General features: G+C 43.8%; 1 protein-coding gene across 7 annotated transcripts in view; it reads right to left on the minus strand.

The window, feature by feature from the left end:
- LOC105487359 (phenylalanyl-tRNA synthetase 2, mitochondrial) overlaps positions 1-23963 on the minus strand; it is a 519529-nt gene that overhangs the window by 124549 nt on the left and 371017 nt on the right. The window contains exon 7 of one of the 7 annotated variants that reach the window (XM_011750810.3): positions 19928-20516. The exons of the other annotated variants lie outside the window; for them this stretch is intronic. Coding sequence (XP_011749112.2) covers positions 20489-20516 — 28 coding nt within the window. The 3' untranslated portion in view covers positions 19928-20488. Of the gene's footprint in view, positions 1-19927; positions 20517-23963 lie in introns of those variants that run through there. 7 annotated transcript variants of the gene reach the window in all.

Below are 23963 nucleotides of genomic sequence, written 5' to 3' on the forward strand. Positions count from 1 at the left end.
AGGAGAATTGCTTGAACCCAGGAGGTGGAGGTTGCAGTGAACCAAGATCATGCCACTGCACTCCAGCCTGGGTGAAAGAATAAGACTATGTCTCAAAAAAACAAAAACAAAAACAAAAACAAAAACACAACAACAAAAAGAACTGTGGACATGTGAAACGGACAGCGCAGTGTAGAGAGTGGAGAGGTTCACGGGAAATGCCTGGTGAACTGGATGAGTTGGTGCCCTCGCCTCTCAGTGGCCCGGTAATGGCATACCACAGTGAGCAAGAAGCACACCCAGGGAAGTGAAAGGTATTTTGAAAATAAAGACAATGTTGCAGAACAACTGTTTGCTGTTCTCACAGTGGTCCTCTTGTCCACAGGATGACAAGCTGGCCTCCTCTCCAGCTTGCACTGGGAGCAGGGCATGGGGGAGCTTTTTTAGGAAACCTTTGCCATTAGCATAGCCATGTCAACCTAAAGGGAGAAACTGAGGCAAAATCAATAAGAGGGGAGTTTATTAGGGCCAAGATAAGAAGAGCTTCTTAAAAGACTCAGACCCAAGTAACCTTGGATATGAGTTCCATTTGACCTTTGTTACAAGTAGGATTTAAAAGCCAAGAAAAGGGACAAGGAGTGGGGTGTCAGAAAGGTATTTGTCAGGAATTCTGATTGGTTTACAGAAATAGCATTGATTAGTGATTGGCTATACGCAGTTGAACTATGTGGTATGGGTCAGGTGTCTGGTGTGCAGTATTGTTAGGTTAATTTACGGCTACTTGTGACAAGTCAGCCTAGAGGCCATATAGCAGGCAGCTTCAAGAGATGATTAATTAACTTATGGGGGCAGTGGGAGGTGGCCACTGCCTCATTCCCATGCCTCTCTGGGCCTGATAATTTAGAGGCAGCTCACATTCATCAGATAAAATGTTTCTTTTTATTCCTCAGTAACTATGTGAGCAAGCCAGGCCTCCAGTCTGTTATACTGACCTAGAAGGAGTAACATTCAGATGCTCCAACTCGGGGGAAGCCAGGGGTGCGAGTAGCCAATTTGCAGATTTAGCTTGGTGGTTTGCCATGATATGAAGCCAATTCAGATCTGCTGCATCCCCTTTAATCCTGCCATACTGCTTAATGGCCGTGAGACCTTAGACCTGTAAGTCAGATGCTCTGAGCCTTGGTCCTCCCACAGTACCAGCACATAATACGGTACCTCATACAGAATGGGCACTCAATGGCATGTGCAAGCATGTGTCTACACGTGTGCATGCAGGCGTGCGTGTGCATGTTTTCTCAGGTACACACATATACACACACACCTGACAAAAGTTCCCTCAAATGATTAAAGGAAAAAGGGACTTGAAAGACACACACTCCCCCAAAAGTTAAACATTATTTTGGGAATACAACTTTTACAAGCTCAGCGCAATAATGGAACAGATATGCCCAAAATGGATCCCGATGTTAAAAAAACATTATTCCAAAACCCACCAGATGAGCTGAGAATTTACTAAAGAGACCACTGAGGAAAAGCAGGGGACCCACTTGGGGCACTAATGCTCTGAAGTGAGCGGAATAAAGCAGGTCACTCTTTAAAGACCTCGGGGTTCCAGCCGATGCCCAGGACGTGATGGGCAGCAACAGGGACCCCAGCCCAGAGGCACTGACCCTATCTTCAGTGGTAAGCAGCCACTGGTCATCAGGGAAGTGCTGTAAGTACAATACAACACCTTCTCAAAGGCTTACACTCGAAGAGCCTGCTGGGCACTGTTCTTAGCTGACTCATTTGCAAATAAAGAACAAATGTGGATAGAAGAAGGGAGGAAGGTAGGTCTGATTCCCCAGTTTACAACAGAATATGGCCTTTCCCAAGCACCAGCGCTTCCCACAGGGCATTTATGCAAAGGGCCCCCTGAGAAACACACCCCTCTACTGAAGCAAGAGAAATCCACTTCTCATTGTTGAAAATCCCCAAAGGCATTCTGAAGATCTCTGTCAGGATTCCCAGATGAGTACCTACCTTTAGGAGTTCTTTTAAGTACAGGGTGTAAACCTGGTAACATTTCATATGCAAATTTCAAATAATCACTGAGAACAATATGGCTTCTGGTTAAATGGTAACTCCCATGATGGGACTTGAAATGCAAAGGCAGAGGGACTGGGCACTGGCACTGGGAATATGCTGGCCACCGAAAGGCTGAAGAAACACATGTCAAAATGAAAAATCCAATACCTTGCTGTGAAATATGTGGATGTACGTTTAAGCACTTCAACTCATTTTAGACTTATAATACTGCTTTTAAGGTAGGGTTATTACATCAGTGGCTCAGAGAGGCTAAGTAACTTGTCCAGATGAGAGAGGAGCTGGGGTTACAACACAGGTCTCTTTCTACCACATCAATCAATGTCACTGTACTTAAAGTATCTTTAAGACAGAGATTTTATCTTGTAGTTGACAGACTATACGAGTTGCCAGTCAGTTATGAGTGATGTTATGAGCAGCCTTAGAGTGCCTGCCACCTCCAAGGCCCCTGTCTAAGTCTGTGCTTGGACCTCATCACCAGGGCTGGGTGCCAGGCATTCAGCTGTGAGTGGCCTGAGCTCTGCCCAGTGGAGGCCCCTATCCTGGTGGTGACTGTATGGACTGATTAGATTCTTTCTCGCGAGAAAACTGGACATGGCACAAACAGTCGTCAGGAGCAGAAGGCTCAACTGAGGGAGGCCCCACCAAGTGCCCAGACCCCATATTGGTTGAGCCAGAGCAGGGGGTATGGGAACAGGCTTCCTGGAATGCTAGCAAGGCACCCTCTCCTGAGAGTCCTCAGGTTTCAGTGAGGCCTGCTCTGAGAAGACTGGGATGGTTTTTGTTTTTTGTTTTTGTTTTTGTTTTTTGAGACAGTCTCACTCTGTCACCCAGGCTGGAATGCAGTGACACGATCTTGGCTCACTGCAGCCCCTGCCTCCTGGGTTCAAGCGATTCTCCTGCCTCAGCCTCCCAAGTAGCTGGGACTACAGGCACGTGCCACCACACCTGGCTAATTTTTGTATTTTTAGTAGAGATGGGGTTTCACCATGGTGGCCAGGATGGTCTCAAACTCCTGACTTCAGGTGATCCGCCCAACTCGGCCTCCCAAAGTGTTGGGATTACAGGCGTGAGCCACTGCGCCCGGCCCGGGATGGTTTTAAGTCTCCCCTAACAGCTTGCATATTCTCTATGCAAGTCTCCAGTACCTGTAGTAGCTCTTTTCATTGTAACTTAGCAGAGCCAAGCATATCATTGCTTTAAAGTACTATATTAGAATATAGGATCAGAGAAGGACTGGACAGCACCATCTTGCAGTATAAGGTACAGCATCCCCCAGCAGAAGTCACTCTTCCGAAAGGGCTCTCCTGGCTTTCATCAACCACCATGGACATCCGATGGACTGAAATTTGTGGTTACCCATAAAAATCCCTGGAGGCATCTGTTATAGGTCCTCCCACAATTTATATGTTGCAGTCCTAACTGCCAGTACCTTGAATGTGGCTGTTTTGGGAGACAGATAGGGTCTCTAAAGAGATCAGAGGTCATTAGCGTGGCCTAATCCAATCTGACTGGTGTCCTGATGAGAGGTGGAGGACACAGACACATACAGAGCAGGGATCACGTGAGTATACAGGGAGAAGACGCCATCTACCAGCCAACGAGAGAGGCCTCAGGAGAAGTTAACCTGCCCATACCTTGACTTAGACTTCCAGCCTCCAGGACTGTAAGGAAATAAACTTCTGCTGTTTAAGTCAGTCTGTGGTGTTTATTATGCAGCCCTAGCAAATTCATACAGAAGACTTCAAGTTGGATTTTTATGAAAAGAAAAAAGAGGCTCACAAGTGATTAAATCAATGTGCCGGAAGCAATATAGAAATTTGGTAAGAATATGGTCCTGGATTTTGACTGCTGAGGGCGATGCTGTCTCTGTCACTTATAGGCTGTGGCTCCCTGGGCGAGCTGCTTACCCGTGGCCTCATAAATGAAAGGCAGCCAGGAACACTGCACACGTCACGGGTGTGGTGAAGGCGTAGGGACGCCAGGCGTGCAAAAGCCTTGGCATGGTGCTAGAGCCTGTGATCCTTGTCCTCAAGAAAGATTTGCTTTTATTTTTACCTAGTTAATCCAGATGCCATCAGATACAACTACCTAGATGTGATATGTGGAGGATGAAGCTCTTGGTACCTAAGGCCTCCTCACCAGGAACGGTTGGAGAGCCTCGTCTGACTTGGCAACTGGAATGCCCCCGTCAGCTCTGGGCTCTCTTCTCTGCAAGTCTGCCACGCCGGCAGGAGCGTCTCACGCCACTGAGGCTGGGAGGACCGTGTGCATCTATCCAGCTCCGGATCTTGGTCTCTTCCTATGCACTTGCCTAAATCCCCCTTTAACTGAGTGTTTATGGAAAACAAAGAGCTTTGCTTCTTCCCGGAATGTTCTATGGACTTCTCGTCATCTGGAGCCTGCAGTGGCTTTTCTCTCTGTGAGGCTCTGGGGCGCGCTGTGCTCACTACCTGAGGCCTCTGCTGCACCAGCTGCTTCTGTTAACGTAGTGGGTCACGGAGAGTAACTCACTGATCGAGGCGGACACTTAGGCTAATGAAGAGGCTCTCAGGGGACAGAAACAGGACACCTCTGTGCTCCCAGGGTGCCTCTGCTGGACTCCTGGGGGCAAGTAGTGGAAAGCTACTCCTGGTGGCTTGATCAGGCGGGGAACTTGTTTCAGAAGCTAGCAGACGAAGGCGAGGCACGGAAGTGGGGACTCGAATGCCCTCTGGACTCTCTTGCCTCCCTACTCTGCTTCCCTCTGAAGGGAAGCTTGCTTCTGCTCTCTGCAGACTGCCATTCTTGGCCTTGCTGCTGCTCAAGGCAAACAGACAATGTGGAAAGTGACTGTGGAATGAAAGACTACCTCTATCATCGCCAATTGTAAATTCCTTCATGGGTCAAGCATCTGTCCGGGTCCAATCAGCTGAGACTTGAGGGTAAAAGGATGCCTCACTGCACAAAATGGCTGCCAGGGCCCATGGCTCTGGATTGGGAGGGAGGAGCAGTTGCTACCAAAGGGAGAATCACTGGGAGCTGGGTGGACACCCCAGAGAGTGACTGTACACTGTCAGGCCTCTGCTGCAGAAGCTCAGGTCCTGTAACCACATTTTCTCAACCCTGCTATCACATGGAGGGCCCTTCACAGCGACTTTTCCTTTTAGTCTTCCTTATAAGTGTTGCCCATTTTGTTAGCAATAACCAGTATTATAATTTCATTTAGGACTTTACACTTGGGGATGCTCATTAGATATCTCCAAAGAAAAATACTGATAAAGCAAATAACAAATCCTATTACACTTCTTTAAAGCGCTACCCCCACCAGAAACACAACTGCTTTTTGTGAATGAGTATAGCAATGCTATTTTAAAACAGATGTCTATAGCTTATGTGTGTTGGAAATTTTTTTTACCATAACATTTTTTTGAAATACCAATAGATAATACAAAACAATGTCATATCCTAGAAATATGGCTGATATATCTTATTTCGTGAACACTGACAGTGACTGCTGGGTATTCTCTTCCAGCATCAAATCAGCAGCTCACTGAATTCCAAATGCAAATACAGAGCGCCACACGCCTTCTGCAGGTTCCCTTTGCTGTGTAGACTCCATGGGGTGGGCTTCGGGCCTGAATCAAAACCTGGGGGAACAAAGACATGAGGCCTGGCCAGGCTGCACGTCTCCTCCGACGCCGCCCTGCACACAGAGGGGCTGGGTGCATGTTCCCATTCTGCCATTTTCTGCATGGGGCGTCCTTCCCATTTCCTCTACCTTACTTCCCCACCAGCACATGTGTTACCTACATCCTATAACACTTACTGTGCATAAAAAAAGAAACAAAAGTATATTGCAACTTTTTTCCTTAAGGTGTTAAAAAAATTTCTTTTTCACATCTTAAAAACCCACCAAACTTTTATTCCCAGCTTGTGACATCCTCAACCTGCTTTATTCTTTTTTTCCTCTTCTTTCTGTCGAAAACAATTAGACCTTAAGAAAGTAATTTTATTGTTTGGAGTAAATCATCATCAGCAACTGGGTGCCTATTTTGAGTATGGGCTTAACTACAGTAAACATAAAACACAAAGTTTGCTCATTAGAAGCTTGGCTGTTCTTTGTTTGTATTTAATGCTTGTACTTAATTACAATTAGTTTTTCCCAGAGGAAACTCACCATTAGGATGTAACCAGCACCATCAACAATAGTAGTTAACATTTACTGGACACTTGTTATGCACCAGGCACTGCAAAATAACCTTCTAAGGTAGGTTCACTGTTAAACCCAAAGATAAGAAATTGAGGCTTAGAGAGGTGAGTAACTTGCTCGAATGGTTCCACGGTCAACAAGTGACAAAGCCAGGACTTGCACTCAGAGTGGCCTAAAGCCAATGCTGTAGCCACTACTCTACAAAGGCTTCAAATTCCATTCCTTCCAGGACACATTAAGAAATAAGAGAGAATATGACAAAAACTACATTGTATAGCGACTGCAGGAAACTGAACTCCAGAAATCATAACGAAAGCTCAGGAAATGGATCAATCTGACCGTGGAATGATTTAGCTGGGTCGAAGGCCATACAGAGGCTTTGCATTCCAGTTACTTATGGCTACACTGTGGCCTCCAAAAAAGGGACTGGGGGACTGCCACATGGGCTACTCTGGTCTGAAATGAGAGTAAGGCTATCTTTTGGTAAGAATAGGAGCACAAGTAAAACAAACCACAAATGAATTGATTCATAACTGGTACCTAAAGTACTATTTTAAAAATTGAGCAAGGCCTGGCATTGTGGCTTATGCCTTTGGGAGGTGAAGGTGGGAGAATAGCTTGAGCCCAGGAGATCGAGACTAGCCTGGGCTCTTCAAGCCTGGGCAACACAGCAAGACCTCATTTCTACAAAAAAACCAAAAAAGAAAAATTAGCTAGGCATGGTGGTACACACCTGTGGTCCCAGCTATTCAGGAGGTTGAGACAGGAGGCTTGCTTGAGCCCAGAAGGTCGAGGCTGCAGTGAACTGTGATCATACCACTGCCTTCCAGCCTGGCGGACAGAGCAAGACCTTGTCTCAAAAATAAAAATAAAAAAATTGAGCAAAATAATTGGTTTTGTATCTTTGTAAAAGATTCACTTATTGTAAATTATCTATACTATAAATGGTATCAGGAAAGCTAGTTAACCGTTTAGAAAAATAAAAGTTTGATCTTCTCATCTCACAACACCATAATTACAATTCCAGATGGAACTAGAAAAAAATGTTTAATAATAAACAACTTAAGAGAAAATGTAAGTAAATATTTATATAATCTTTTGATGGATAAGAACTTTTTACACGTAAAAGCAATGGACAAAAATTAATGAAAAAAAGTTGGATATTACAAAACAAAAAATATAAAATAACTTTATGCCCCACATATGATGAAGGATAATAAAAGGCAGATAACAACTTGAAAAATTTGTAACAAATATGAGATAAAATGGATTAGTATTTTGGGTATATAATTAGCTAATCATTTATATGAGATTTTTACTATTTATAAAATGCCAACAGAAAAAGTGGACAAAAAAAGAGTTGAACAATTAAGAAAGGAATACAAATGATTAACAAATATAGGAAAATATTTTGTTTCACCAGTCATAACAAATGCTCTAATAAATCGATGCAAATAACTATAATTTTGCCATGTAAAAAAGGGTTAAAATATTAAAATAGTATATGACAATGGCAGAATTTTCTTAGTATATATGCATGCAAGTTTATCCTACACATTTTTAAAAACACTAGAAAAAGGATATAAAAATTATCTCTGGTAAGCCTGGTGCCAGGCACAGTGGCTCACGCCTGTAATCCCAGCACTTTGGGAGGCTGAGGCAGGCGCATCACCTGGGTTCAAGACCAGCCTGGCCAACATGGTGAAACCCCAACTCTACTAAAAATACAAAAATTAGCTGGGTGTGGTGGCGCATGTCTGTAATCCAGGCTACTTGGGAGGCTGAGGCATGAGAATCACTTGAACCCAGGAGGCGGAGGTTGCAGTGAGCTGAGATTGCACCACTGCACTCCAGCCTGGGTGACAGAGTGAGACTCTGTCTCACACTCACACACACACACACACACACACACACAAAGCCAGGCATGGTGGCATGTACCTGTAGTCCTTGTGACTCAGGAGATTGAAATCGGAGAATCCCTTAAGCTTAGGAGTTCAAGTCCAGCCTGGGCAACATAGCGAGATCTTGTCTCTAAAACAAAACCAACTCTCTGGGTGGTAGAATGATGGGGAATTTAAATTTTACTCCTTACAGCTTTCTTTTCTAAAATAAAAACCCACTACTTCTAATAACAAAATCCAATACTTTCCGTATGTAAGAAGCAAAGAAAGGAAAGAAAAAAGAGGAAAAAATGGAAGGAAGGAAAAAATGAAGGAGGGAAGGACGGACGGATGGAAGGAAAGAATTCTTCACCTTCGAGAGGTTAGGAGGCAATGAAAAGTTTAGAGTGATAAAGGTCTAGTGTTCAGAATATATAAAGAACTCTTACAGCTGAACAAAAAAAAGAGAACTCAACTGAAAAGTGGGCAAATGACTTAAATAGATGTTTTTCCAAAGGAGTACATAAATGGCCAAAAAGCACATTAAAAGATGTTCAACATCATTTAGTCATCAGGGAAATGCAAATTGAAATCACGATGAGACACCGCTTCACAAAAGTAAGAAAGGGGAAGAAGGAAGGAAGGAAGGAAGGAAGGAAGGAAGGAAGGAAGGAAGGAAGGAAGGAAGGAAGGAAGGAAGGAAGCAAGGAAGGAAGCAAGGAAGGAAGGAAGAAAGGAAGGAAGCAAGGAAGGAATAAAGGAAGGAAGGAAGGAAGGAAGGAAGGAAGAAAGGAAGGAAGTAAGGAAGGAAGGAAGCAAGGAATAAAGGAAGGAAGGAAGGAGGGAGGGAGGGAGAAGGAAGGAGGAAGGAGGAAGGAGGAAGGGGGAAGAGAAGGGAAGAAGGGAAGGAAGGAAGGGCGGGGGGCGGGCTAAATGGGTATGCAGCTTCTTCTGGGTAATGGAAATATTTTGTAACTAGATAGTGGTGGTCATTACATTAAGTACCACTGAATTGCCCTCTTGAAAATGGCTAACTTTATGTCATGTGAATTTCACCTCATTTTAAAAAAAGGAAAAGAACACCCTTCCCACATCACCAGAAAAAGTTTGGAATGGCCCTTCTAGAGTGTCAGCAGCTGAATGGAGAACAACTGAAAATAGATTTGTAGCACATCCTTGAATCTGAGACCTGGGATTCAGAGGTGAAACACGGGCAGAGCAAGTCCTGCCTGTGAAGAGATTCTCCTCCTGTCGTCTGGTATGAATTTTTTGGATCTGTTTTTCCACAGAATACACCTATGGGATATTTTAACAGATACAGTTTCTGTATTTTTATTGGGGCATAGGGTGAAAAAGTGATTTTTAAAACATAATTCAAAAGCCCAACTGATAAACAAATACAAAGTTTGAAATTATGGCTAGTTTTATCTAACTTTAATTTTCATATTTACTGATGAAAAAGAACTAAATCATCATCTAACAAAATTATTAGCCACTCAAGGAAGCATACAAACAGATCATAATAGCTATTTTTCACAGTTGCTTAAAAATGTGTCAGAACAGTTGAATGTAATTTTAATTAAACAAATTTGCAATTATGAGTATAATAACTGCCTTGACATTTTTACATTATAGCTTGAGCTAGAAGGAAAAAAATTTTCCTTTTACTGCAAGAAGCATGAAACTTAAGTACAAATATTATTTAAAATAGTTAAACAGTATAATTATAATATGTAAAATGCATAAATCAGGCCACATGTTATAGGGTTCAATTGCCGACCTCCACTTGGTCCAGCCACTGGCTGAGTGAAGCTGGCTGTAGGGCAGAGTGGTATCCAAGATCTTAGACAATCCCAGCCACGGAAGAAGGATTCCACACAGACAGGATGCAGGAGCACACCCTGCCTTAGATGGCCCTGGCTACACTCTCTAAGAGACATTTGTTTCTTGAGAAGCACTTGAAACAGCTCTGCTCTGAAGGTTACAGGGACCTTGAATTTTGGTTTTCTATTAACTATTAGGATTTTTTCATCTTGAATATCTATATTGATCTCCTTTACTTAAACCATGCTAAGAATAGCTTCCATTCAGACTAGTCATCTTGATAATTTGATCTGTTTAATATTGCCAGATTTATTCCTGTATCAGTCATGATATAAATTTATTTGGGATTCGTATTTAAATAGATTCTCCTGCAGTAGGAATCCCAAAACTAAGACATTCAATGCATAGGTATTCATTGATTCAATCTGGTTTGAAAAAAAATTCTAAATATAATCAACTCTTATCTGTTTTCCCAGCAATATGTTCCTCACACCTTCCTTTCCCAGCTTTCTTTCTCTTATTTTTGGGAGGCTGTTTTTAGTTTGTGAGGTGAGTAGAGGTCAGGTCTAATTTCAAATTGTGCATACTTTGCATTGTATTGCACTTTGCTTCCCGAGGACTGGCTTTCTCCTTCGGAGGAGGCAATTCTTTGCAGCAGGTGAACAGATTTCCCGGCCAAACAAAACTGAAGGGAAGTAAATGCAACTTCAAGAAGTTTTCTCCCCCATGTGCCATATTAAGAAATGCTGATCAAAGCATCGCTCAGAATCCATTCATATTTTCAGGTCTTAATGTGCGTGCTATATCCTTTCTTAAGTTAGACACATTGGCTTTACTTGATGAAGTGAATTGAATGAGGCTTGTCTTAAGTGGGCCACCCCAATGCTTGGGAAATCTGATAGCCAATCATCACGCCTGTGTCATTCTCCCTTCTCAGACAGGGCTGACAGGAGAGCTTTCGGCCATCTTATCCCATCCTTCAAGTGAGCTATACGAGGATGGAAAATCAGAATGGGTAAATGACAGCAACGTGAAACTTCCCTGCAGTATTATTCCAAATGTCTATTACCAGACACATAACTATGAAGAGGCGGGTCTGTTTCCAGAGTCAGGACATTTTGCTTGCTCCATGAGACACCAACCCTTTGCATAAATCCATTAAATCAAGTATTCTCTAGTTATGAACATTTGTGGAATAAATATAAGTAAAGGCACAACAGGGGGGATATTTAAAGAAACATGATCATCCAAAGTAGTTTTCTACCACTGAACTGACTACTAGAAGACTACTCATCGTCAAATCCATGTGGTCTGCGCGTTTTCTGACGACACTACAGTCTCGCTCCTGCAAGAGACTCTACCTTCCAAAGGCTTTCATTCCCAGCCTCTGCTCTTTGACTTCTTCTTCCTGGGTCCTCCTTCTTAGTTCCTCACTCACTCTCTCCACCATCCTTTAAGCCTTGGTGTTCCCTCGGGTCCTTTCCTCACCTTGCTCTTCACCTGTTCTAGACATTCACCAGGCATTTAGGTCATGTCTGGAGCTCTCGTGGTCAAGAATACTACACATTCCAATACTGGCCTCTCTCTGCTGAGCTCTTACAGTAACATTCCCCTGTGTCCTGCCTCAAACTCAGGAAGTCCAAAAGTCACTAAATCATCTTCTCCACCAAAGCACTGCTGCCGCTACTTAATCCTCATCTCCATTCCAACCACCAACCTCTCGGCCACACAGGTCAGGACTCCGGGAGTTACGTGATTTCTTCATCCCCACGATCTCTCCTTTGAACTGCCCCCTTTCCCATAGATTTGACCTCCTGTCTTTTTTTTTTTTTATTGTCAGCTTCTCTCCACCAGGCCCCTGGCTCTCATTTCCTTTCACTCAGACTATTTATTAAAAGTTTGCTTGACCTGTTTTCCAACCACCAACCTTACCCTTGGCCAACATAGTTAAGATAGGTAATCATTTAAAAACTGCACATAGAATTATTTAATGACTCTCCACATTTTCTACCAGGAAAGCCCATATTTGTAGAAGGGAATACAGGCTTTAGGATCTAGCCCCTCATCTCTCCAGCCTCGTTTTCCCAACTCTCCCATCCTCCCTATTACGCTGCTCACACTAAATCACTCTCACATTTCTGTCTTTATACGTGGGCAACATGTACAAAGACAGACGTATAAATTCTACCTGAAATTTCTAGGCCCCTTCCATATCAAATTCCTATTTGTTTTTCAAGATTCAGCTGAACCACAATCTGCAAACATTTCTTGAGTATATAAAGCAAAGTAAGGTGCTACCCCTGTTTGAAATCATGGTGACACGTTTCTAATTCAAGATATTTTTTCACAATGAATCACATATATCTATGCGATACCTCCTATCAGACTGTGAGCTCCTTGAGGACAAGCACTCATTTTTTAAAAGTTACTTTTATGTCTCAGACCATAAATATCACAGATGGCAGAGTGTCTCACCCATGGTGAGTGTTTAACGCATTCATGGGTCATCCCATGTTCCCAGGAACGGATGTGTTACAACCTGACATCGTGTTGATTTTCAGCTGTTCTAGCTATAAGGAAAAGAACCCTTTTTGGTTCATACTGAAATGGGCATCTCAGCCTCAACCCTGTGGTGCTCCAGAGTTCTCTCACAAAGAAGTTGATCACTTCAACCTCTTACCTCTTCCTTCTTGTCCTCTTCTAGTGCCTGAAGTCTGCAATTGCACGTGTTTTAGAACTCATTTGATCTCAAGTGATGGCAATGCACATGAAACCAGCTTAAACAACAGGAGAATTACCACTGGCTTAGGGAATCGGAGGAAGGGCTGGATAACCAAGCTGTGGGAAGGGCAGCATGCGGCTGGGCGCCAGGACACCAGCGAACCAGGGACTCAGGCACACCAGCACTTTCCCTCCATCTCTCATCTCTGTTCACCACATTCTCCCCTTGATGGGAAATGTGGCCATGGTTCCTAGGTACTCACAGCTTCAGCTGCTGGAGGAGTAACCCAAGCGGCCTTTGGTTTTCTGTCCAAACATTACAGAGAAGAGGCCTCGCCTGCCCAGCTTTGCTGGGTGCCCATCTTCAGATCTGTCCATGGGGCCAAAGCATGGAGTCTCGCTCTGCCAACATGGAGGCTCCCTTACTGACCATGCATGTGGGGGAAGAAGCTGCTTCTACAAAGGGGTTCTGAGAGCCCGGGCCAGAGGTTCACAGTGGTTTGGAAATTACACCTTCAAGAGACCCGAAGTTTCTCTGCTTTCCCTGTACAGACAAGCATTTTACTTCCTTTGATGTTACCTTCCTTCAGAAATGTTCCCTGCTCCTCATCTGTGGCAAACAAACGAGCAGACTTACACACAAACACGTTACAATTCGACTCCCTGAATTTCTCTCCGACCCTGTGATCTCCGTGCTTCCTATCAGAAAGGGTTTCCCAGGTAACCGTGACTAATTTACACACTTCCTACCGTTTTCTGCTCCTGGAAGCTAAAGAGTTTTAAACTATATTTTGTATAGGATTTGACTAACCTTGTTAAAAGCACTTTTCTTTTTTTCCCTTTTCCCTATTTGAATATTTGGCCTGAACCAAATTATTTTTATATCAGCAATTTACTAAGAACCCAACTTACTGTACACCCAACTTCTGTTTCTAAGGAGTGTTCTCCACCCCAGTCAGTTTCTCCCTTTTAAAGAAATCATCATAATGGACAGTAAAGAGTTCTGGTCACCTAGCTGGAAAACACTGCCAACTGAGGTTAAGTTGTGGCCTGTGGAGCAAGTTAGGTCAGTTACATCTGGAGAAAAAATAATACAACATATGCTGTTGGTGGGATTTCTTTCTCTTTATCATTAATTCATCAAAAATATGTATTGAGTACTTATTCTGCTGTATATCCCAAATGTAGTGGAAAGCTAAAGATCCAGTACTTCATAGTAACTTAGTGCAACGATGAAAAGACATATAAACACCATGCAATGTGGCAATTGCTATAACGGAGAAATGGGTTAGAAATGCTTATTCCATCATCAATGCAGAATTTCAAAAATTGTATGCCATGTGCATTGCTGGACAGGCAATCTGCTAGGAGAAATTAGCATATTTAATGAATTATGAGATAAGCAATTACTCTAGTAACATTCTGTGTAAATGTCTAGACCACAGCTCTCATGCCTTATATAAATATTTCACCTGCTTAATTTTCACTACTTGTTTCTTCTTTCTTCATCTTACTACTGTTATTTCCTTTAGGGGGAAGTGAAAGCAAAGAAAAGCAGCCACATCTGTCAAACACAGAATCCAAAACCTACTGTAGGGTATGCCTTCATTCCCGAGAAGTATAACACAAATTAGGCTCATCTTATAAAATATAGTCATGCACTGCACAACGGCATTTCAGTCAAAGAAAGACTGCATATGTAATGATGGTCCCATAAGATTGTAGTGGAGCTGAAAGCTACCTCTCACCTAGTGACATTATAGTCCATGTAAAGTCACAGAGCAACACATTACTCGTGCATTTGTGGTGATGTAGTGTAAACAAACCTACTATGCTGCCACTTGTATAAAGTATCTTTAGATATGTTCAGATACACATATACTTAACATTGTGTTACAACTGCCTACGGTATTCAATACAGTAACATGCTGTGCAGGTTTGTAGCCTTGAAGCAACAGGCTACAGCGTACCCCACACAGCCTATGTGTGCAGTAGGCTGCACCTTCTAGGTTTGCTTAAGTACACTCTATAATACTTGCATAACAAAAGCTAATGACAGATTTCTCAGGATGCCTCCCCGTCGTTCAGTGATGCATGACTCTAGTGATGCTCACAAAAGATTACTAGGCAACTGGAATTCTGTTGATTTCGTCCTCATTTCTGAACTGTGCTCCCACGTAAAAGAATTTAGTCAAAACTGAGATCTAATCAGGTCTGAGGTGAAATCTCCAAACCTTTATTTGCATGGGTTTACCTGGAGGGGAAAGCCTAAGGAGGATTTGGGAGAGGGGCTTTGCAAAGCTGGTAGAAAGGTGGGGCTCAAAGCTGAGCTGCTTAAGTCCCAGGTGACAAGCGGACAGTGGGGAAAGGCAAAGCTCTGAAATACAACTGGACACCATCATGGCCCCAAAGCCTCAACGGTGGTGTCCCGTGGGGGCCCAGTGGGAGTCACTGTCATCTCCAGTGGAAGTTAGCTTGCTGTGGACACCCCCTGAAACCTACAGAAACACTTTTGGGGGGCTCTGCGGGATACTGGGGTCCATGACACCAGGTAGGTGGCGATGCACTTGGGATATCTGAGTATGAACATTATTACGTACCCTCATCTGAACTCGCAGGCTGGGGATGTCTGAGTTTGAGAACTCATTTCCTAAGTGTCTGGTTCGTGCCTTTTTCTTGAGGTAGTTCCCACTAGAAAGCAGGGATTCCCTTATTTGTACTAGGCTTCCTTCGGGCGTTATCTTCTTCCTGTGAATGCCATGGAACATTCTGCCTTGCTTTTTTCTTACTAGACACCCAATTAAATTCCAATCATGATAACACCTTCCCTGGTACTAAACTATACATGAATATGTAGATTACTATGAAGCTGTACACTATTAAACAAAACAAAAAACCAGTTGAAGCCCTATAAAGACCTGATCGATGCCTGGATGTTTTTAACTTAACTATCCCCACCACCTGTGCATCTGAGATTCAGCCTTGTTGTGATTCCAAGCCCAGTCCTACCTCTCAGGAGAGACCATCTGGAGCCTGGCCAGTGGCTCACCATCAGGGCAGGCAGGCAGCCTTGCTGAGGATCCTGCTGTAACAACAGGGTCCCACATCCCAGGGAGTGGTCTCCACATTCCTCTATAATTGTGCCTTACCTAGGACTCCACTCTGCCAGTGACTGGATTGCTGTCCCCCTAAGCCTTATTTCTCTGTGACCACTTATCTGCCCCGCCACACATGTGCAGTGTCCGCTGGCCACTTGTCTCTCTACCAAACATCCCTCCTAAGACAGACCCAGGATCTTGGGTGCCATTAGGACCACTGGCAGGCAGACATCTGTGCACGCCATCAGTCCCTCCCCTAGGAGCTGACCATGCATCCCTGTCTGTGCTGGCCCCTTGCCTTCTTTGGTTCACCCTCCTGGCTGCTACTCGAGCCTCAGTTATCAGCAAATTAAAGAAAAGAATCAGCACAAGAGACATGGGAGCTGCCTCAGCCTGCACCCCCGTGTCAGTCGTGGCTCTGCTTGTGTTATCCTGGAGCCCAGCTTGTTTCTTGCTCTGGAGAAGACCAGCAACGTGAGGCCCAAGTCTGCCAGACCCGTCTGCGCTGCTCAGAAATGTGGACTGGTGAAGCGTGACTCCCACAGGTATCACCTGCGTATCCTCGAGACTGTCTCACAAATCACAGGCTTGTCTTTAGAGACGTAGCCTCAGGATCTACAATTAAGATAATGGCCCCTCTGAAGGGGCCAGATGTATCCCAATTCATAAATCTCTTCATTTTCAAGACAATATCATTAACTGTGGGAGCTACGGTGCATTCAAGGCTGAGCCATGTGTGGGATGAGAAGAACTCCGAGACTGACACAGGTGGATGGACAGTGAGTTGGGCGGGGATGAGGGGCAGACTCCCATGCTGGCTCCGGACATCGAATTTGGGTGGTAGCCAGAAGGAAGTGATCTTGTGAATGGAGGCAACAAGTTTAAAGACCTCGAACAATTCAGTGTCTCACTCATAACTGCCTAAAATGGGGAGGGGGGGTGCCCCACCCTACGCCGTTTCTGCCAGCAATTCTGTAACTTATATCATGTCGCAGGTTGCTCTCGGTGTGCATTTAACTTGTTTGAATCTAATCATAAGGGGGTGGGACAGGGAACATCAAAGGATGTGAGTTGCTCTCATCCCTCATCTTGGAAAGAGAGCATCCCGTCACCACACTACAAAAAGGTGCCCGGGATGCCAAGGGAAGACAATAGCCAGAGACTCGCTGAAAACCGCTAAGTGAAAGTTACAAAGGATTTCATAAAGGTGCGCATTACCGCAGATCACTGAAGACACAGCTCCTTCAGCGCCTGGCTTCGCTCCCTGCCTAGCCACTGCTGAGCGGTCTCTCTGCCTCTGCGCTTCTCTCTGCAGAGATGCTACTCCTGGGTCCCTGCCAGGACAGCACTGAAGGGAATCCCAAAGAATCTTCAGGCAAATAGTGATGTGCAGGGCAACAAGGAGGAGCAAGGTGTTTGGGGACTGAACTAACTGTGATTTAATTCGTCTAATGCTGGCGTCAAACAGGGCTGCTATGTGATGGGAATGAGATGCACCCATCCTAAGCTATTAAAAGAAAGCTTGGGGAAGGAGGAAAGAGAAAGAAAGAAGGGGAAAGCAGATATCCAGGCTAAAAATAGTTCTTGAGAATTGCTTTCTCTGCTGTCTGAACCACCACAACAAAAGTTCTTATACCCACATCACCAGCATTACAATAAAAATGGGAAAGAAAAGGGAGCAGCCAGGAGAGTTTTAAAGAGGCCTGGCAGCATCTGGCCATCTCCTTGGTACTGCATGCTGTCACTTTCAAGGGGACACAACTTCTGACAAGCTCCCTGCACCCACGGCTCTCTCAAGATTAGCTGTCATTGACTTTTCAGTGCTGGGCTATCTTTAAGTTCAGATAACTGCACTTATTTGGCTCTGTCCAGAGGAATAAGACCAGGATGTGATCTGCAAACCAGAAATGTCATCTCATCTGCCACTGTCCACAGCATTTTCCCAACACAGGACCCAGAGAACACCAAGACTGGCTATATAACTCTGCTGACCAGCATCGATGTCACTTTACAAAGTCTTTCTTTTTTTTTTTTTGAGACACGGTCTCGCTCTGTCACCCAGGCTGGAGTGCAGTGGTGTGATCTCGGCTCACTGCAACCTTCACCTCCTGGCTTCAAGCAATTGTCCTGCCTCAGCCTCCTGAGTAGTTGGGATTACAGGTACATGCCACCACGTCCAGGTAATTTTTGTATTTTTAGTAGAGACGGGGTTTCACTGCATTGGTCAGGCTGGTTTCGAACTCATGACCTTGTGATTCATCTGCCTCGGCCTCCAAAAGTGCTGGGGTTACATGCATGAGCCACCGTGCCCGGCCTACAAAGTATTTTTTTAATTAAAAATTTCCTCCTTAAATTGCAGGAATAACATGCATCATTTCTGAATGACAGCTTTATGCAAAGTCTCATTCTGTTTCCCTTCATTATCACAACTTCCCAGTTATATGCATTTGGCTGCCAAGTCCAAGGCTCCCAGTTGTACTGAGGAGGTTATTCTTCATTTTAAAGTACAAGTTAGATTGACTATGACACTTACTGGTTTTTTACTCTACCAGCTAACTCGTGTTTTGGAACTATCTATAATTTTCAAAGCATTTCACATATATAGTGTCATCTAGTTTTCATAACTACCATTTATGGATGATATTACTCCTGGTGGTAGATGAGGAAACTAAGGCTCAGAAAGTCCCAACATCACACATCTAAGATGTAAAAAGTCAGGACTCACCCATGCCTTCCAATTCTAAATTCTGAGCCCTTCCACTAAACTACATTGACTCTACTTCTCATGTCATAAACTATTTCCAGTCATTTAATAACAGTTCCTCTAAGGAAGGAAGAAGGACTAGTTAACCATCCACCAAGCATTATGTAGTAAGTCTCCCTCCACTGATACAAACATCGCAGGAAGATGAAAATGAGCTATTGTCTTAATCTGTTCCTGCCACTATACAAAACAGCTTAGACTGAGTAATTAATACACAATAGAAATGCATTTCTCACCGTTCTGGAGGCTGGGAAGTCCAAGATCAAGGTGCCAACAGATTTGGTGTCTGGTGAAGGCTCTCTCTCTCCACTTCATAGATGGCTCCTCTTATTTGTCCTCACATGGCGGAGGGACAAAGGACAAAAGAGACGAACACTGTGTCCTCCCCATGGTGGAAGAGATGGAAGGAGCAGGCAGCTCTCTGAAGCCTCTTCTATGAGGGCACGAACCCCATTCATGAGGGCAGAGCTCTCATGACTTAACAATTTCCCAAAGGCCTTCCCTCTTACTACTACCACAATAGAGATTACTTTTCGACATGAATTTTGGAGGAACACAAACATTCAAACCATAGCAGCTACTATGCCACAGGCCTCTAAGGAGTTTCCATCATGTGGAATAGCCTAGAAAAGTTTAAATGCAAATAGAGAATAAAAGCTAAGAATGAGCCAACAATGAGGTGCAGTTACGCAGAGTTCTACACATGGAGCTGACTGGTGGCGGATGGGGGAAAGAGGAAGGCGGTGTAAAAAATCTGATGAGCCCTCCAGGTTGAAATTGCTCTGCCAATGGCTTCCTGCTCTGGTGAGTAGGGTCGGGCTGTTTTATAAATGGCCCCTAATGAGACTGACAATGGATTCTTAACCCAACGGTGGTCCAAGTGCAGGTGGCCTAGCACCCTAGGAGGCAGCCTGATGCAAGGGGATCTGCCCGAAAGGCGTGATGGTGTTTAGCTCAGTCAGTCAGGCTATTCATTCCAGAATTTGCGCTGGATAATGAAGCAGATTGGCTAGAAAAGACTGCAGGCAATGTAGAAAGAGAAGAGATGTTAATGTGTGTATGGTGGGGAAGTAGAAGATACAGACTGGCCAGCAGAAGGAAGGACAGAAACAGAGCCAGAAGCACCCAGAGGCTGAGGGTCTCTGGCCCTTAGACCTTCCCTCAGTTCTGAAGAGCTTTCCAGTTTTGATTCAGGTGTATCCTCAAATAAATCCCCTTTGTCCTAAGGGACCCACCATGAGTGGGTCTATCCTGGCAACAGTTTACGGAAGCTGAGTTTCTATGACAGGTAGTTTACACACATTAACTAGAGTTGTGAGCAAGACCTCCATCTCTACAAAAAAAAAAAAAAAAAAAAAAAAATTAGCCAAGTATGGTGGCCCACGCCTGTAGTCCTAGCTACTCGGGAGACTGAGGTAGGAGAATCACTTGAGCCTAGGAGTTGCACTCCAGCCTGGGCAACAGAGCAAAGCCCTGTCTCAAAAAACAAACAAAAACAAGCAAACAAAAACCTCAGAATCTTGCCTCCATACCCTTATGACCACACGGCAATTAGCCCAATATTTTCCGTAGCACAGGAACTCAAGAATCACTTGGCAAATTTATTTATGGCATGTCTCTTTGCATGAAGTTTAAGGAAGTCTAGAAGTGGTAGTGCCTAAATCAGAAGCTATGTAGTTCAGATGAAAGAGAAAATAAAGAAGACTGTGTAACAACAGTAAACCTACTGACAGGTAGGAGAAGGCCAGAGGCCTGTTTACCTGATCCACGTGGCTAACTAGACCCTGGGCAGGCATCTGACTCAAGTGGAGCCCATCTACCAGCTGCCTCTGATCTGGCAGGAAAAGTTGAGTTGGGCTAATCAGGTCCGTTTGTTGTGACCATCAGAATAAGGCAAGGGACTTGGAGTTGGTGCTGATTGCTGGACAGTGAAGGTCATGTGGACTCAGGGCCCTGGTGGGGTATTCTGAACTCTGTATAAGACAAAAAAGAGCAGAAATGACACAGTGGGAAAGTGCGGAGAGACAGAATGAGTGTGAGAAAATGGAACGGAATAGGGAAGTAGTGACACCATGGAAGGGGTGAAGGTCAGACCTTTCATCTGCCTTAGTTCCTGCTCTTTCCAAAGCCTGGTTAATTTGTCCAGCTTGTCCTAGGTTTGAACAAGTGGGCCTCTCTGTTCCTTGGGACCACTACAGCCCCTACTAGAACACCTCCTCCTGTGATGTGTTCTATCCCTTCTCCCCACTGCTTGTAACATAAAATGAAGCACAATTTTATGAAACTTTTTTTATACGAAGCATAAGACATTCTCCATTAAAGAAAATCCCAGTGGTTCTCAAACTGGGGGCAATTTTGCCTATCAAGGGGGCAACGGAGACATTTTTGACTGTTGTGTGTGTTTGTGTGTGTGTGTGTGTGTATGTGTGCATCCACGGTAGGAAGGCTGTTACTGGTATCTAGTGAGTAGAGGACAGGGGTTCTGCTAAACATCTTATAACACACAGAACAAAGAGTTACCAGGTCCAAAATAGTAGTAGTATGAGGTTAAAAAACCTTCCCCAAGACCAAGGGATGACAATGCAAAGCATATACTAACTTCTTTATGTAAGGGTCGAAAACTCATCTGATGCACACATATGGAAAACAGTTAGGACTGGGAAAATGTAAAAGTGTAAGAGTTGGTGTGTTAGGGTGTTGAGATGATGGGTGAATCTCATCTTTCCTATTTTCAAATTTTTATGCACTGGCATTTTTATTGGGTGTAATTTGACAAAGTGAAAATGAATGAACACATGGAAACAAGAACGAAGAGAGGGAGACTGGAAGGAGAATGCACTTGAACTGCCTCATCGAATGCTGCTCCAGTACTGCAGAAAGAAGAGCTTGGACCAGGTCAACATGCATGACTCATGCACACAGGGAAGCCAGGCCAGCCACACCGAGAAGGTGTCTCTCATGGTGAAGACCCTCTTGAGAATTCTGTCAGATATGGTCACAAGTGTTCTAGTCTACTCACTTAAGCCAAATTATAAAAAAAGGCAAGTGATCGATCACCAAAGGGAATAGAACCATGAGGAAGTTCAAGTAGGGATGAAGAGAACTGAGAGGCCCCTTTAGTGACCTGGGGTTGAGGGAGGAGCTCACTTCTAGCATCCCAGCTCTGACTGACAGTGCACAGACTCAGGAAGCCCCTTTTTTTTTTTTTTTACTGTAAGCAGGAAGTGGCAGGCCAGCAGCAGCCCCAGGAACAAGGAGTGAGTCTATGAGCAGAATCGGGTTGGGGCATCAGTGAATCTACCTTTTCAAGCCTGCCCTTGCTGCAGGTGCCTGGGGCATTTTTCACCACCAAATCCCTCCTTGCAGTCAAAGGAGGGGGATGGTAGTGAAAAAAAATTTTACTTCCCAATTCTAACTCTCAAAAAGGTCTGTCTTAAACTCAGACCAAATCTGACCTGTTAAGGTCTACTTAATTTTACAGTCCATCTCCACAGTTCATAAATAATCAGCTGGCATCTCCAAATGAAGTGTTGGCAGCTAAAGGCAATGGCTAAGTTCCCCTGGGCTACTCTTCACTCTTCCTCATACCCCATTTCGCTAAGAAATATTCTGAGCAACTGGTGTTACAGAATAAAACAAAAAACAACACCATAATTCCTTAAGGTGCATGAACTTGGAGACTGAAGATCATCAATGTATTCGTATTACAAATGCGTTGGAGGGGATATCAAGTTCATATGCTGACATACATGACTGCCTTCTCAAGTTACCCATTTAGTCAGTGCATCGTATAGTACAATATTCCAAAGATGTCAAAGGACGTGGCAATCTGGTTCCCTTCCCTACAGGTAATCACCATTCTATTTTTTGTTACATTAAATTTTAGAACTACAAGAACTCTTCTGCACATTAAGTGGCCCATAGATTAAGTGGAAAAGATCCTCTGGGAGAAGGTTCTAAACGACTGGCTGGAACAAAATGCCATTTTTTTCTAACCTGAACATCTATCCTCCTTCAGGGCACAAGCTGTTATTTGTAATCAAGAAAAAATTTCTCCATTTGTCTAATATGAAATTAGGCTCTTCTTCGGCAGTTTATGTCTCCCTGAGACATCTTGGGATCTGTTTTTGTTCAGAAAATAACATGCAACGTGTTCAATGACTTTGTCTTTCACTCAGTCCTATCACATCTCACACGTAAGCATGCTTTGATGTTAGGCAAAGAAAGGGTCGAAGCTCTTTTGCACTATCTGGCTATATTTCATTTATGTGTTTAGGGAATAAAATAAATCTTGGGGTCAAGGTTCAAGGTCAGGAGACCATTCACTTTGTATCACCTAAGTAGTCAGGGACTCGGTGGGGAGATGGGGAGGCAGGAAAAAGGGTGCTCAAGGAAGGATGATCTCTTAGTAGAGGGTTTTGGAATTTGGGAGTCAGAGTCTTAAACTTCAAGTATCCCCCTCCCCCAAATCAAGGGTTAGCAACCTATAGCTCATGGGCCAAATTCACACTCCACTGTCTGATATTGTAGTCAAAGCTTCATTGGAACACAACTAGGCTCGTTTGTTCATATTTTATCTGTGACTGCTTTTGCAGTTGCAGACTTGAGTAGTTATGAGAGAAATCTCATGACCCACAAAGTCAAAAATATTCACAATCTGGTCAACCCTTGCCCTAGATACTTATTGAGGATCACTGCACAGTAAGCCATCATTACTAAATAATGTGTCCTTTTTCTCAGGTATATTTCCCAGTACTATAATAGCTAGGTTTCGCTTTGGCTGTCAATAATGAGATCTAAAAAACAAGTGGCCTAAACAAGGTATTTCTCTCTCAGCTAAACGTCCAGGGCTGAAGTGACACAGATTCAAGCCCCAGGCTATTTCTTCTATGTTGTTGCTCCACTCCATACAGTCTCCATTGCCAAGGCCGCACCATGGCCCAAAATGGCTGCCAGAATACTAGCTATCACATTCACAATGAAGTAGCAGGAAGAAAAAAGAATACCTCAGTTCAACTTTTAAAGAAACTTCTGGAAATACCACTAGACATGTCTACTTACAAATCATTGGTCAAATTTAGAAGTATAGACTTCTAGTTGGGTGCAAAATTGCTGAGCTAAAAAATCAGGTTTTTGTTATTACAAAAATGGTACCAGGCGGAAGGACGGGGGGAGTTGGATACTGAGAGATAATTAGCAACATCTGCCATAGGAACCTTACTCCAATCACCAAGTCCCTTATTAAGAGGGTCACATGCCCTTGGCAGCCATGCCCTTTGGCATAGCTCCAAAAAAATAGTCTTTAAATATCTGTACAATATGTATTTAAGATATTGTAAGATCAGTGCCAATGAGGAATTTTTTAAACTTCTAATCAACAGTACTGTCTCCTTCAGAAGGAACTGAAAAAGTTCACCTTT

The sequence above is a fragment of the Macaca nemestrina genome, chromosome 5 (genome assembly GCF_043159975.1).
Source record: "Macaca nemestrina isolate mMacNem1 chromosome 5, mMacNem.hap1, whole genome shotgun sequence".
In the NCBI taxonomy this organism is placed as follows: domain Eukaryota; kingdom Metazoa; phylum Chordata; class Mammalia; order Primates; family Cercopithecidae; genus Macaca; species Macaca nemestrina.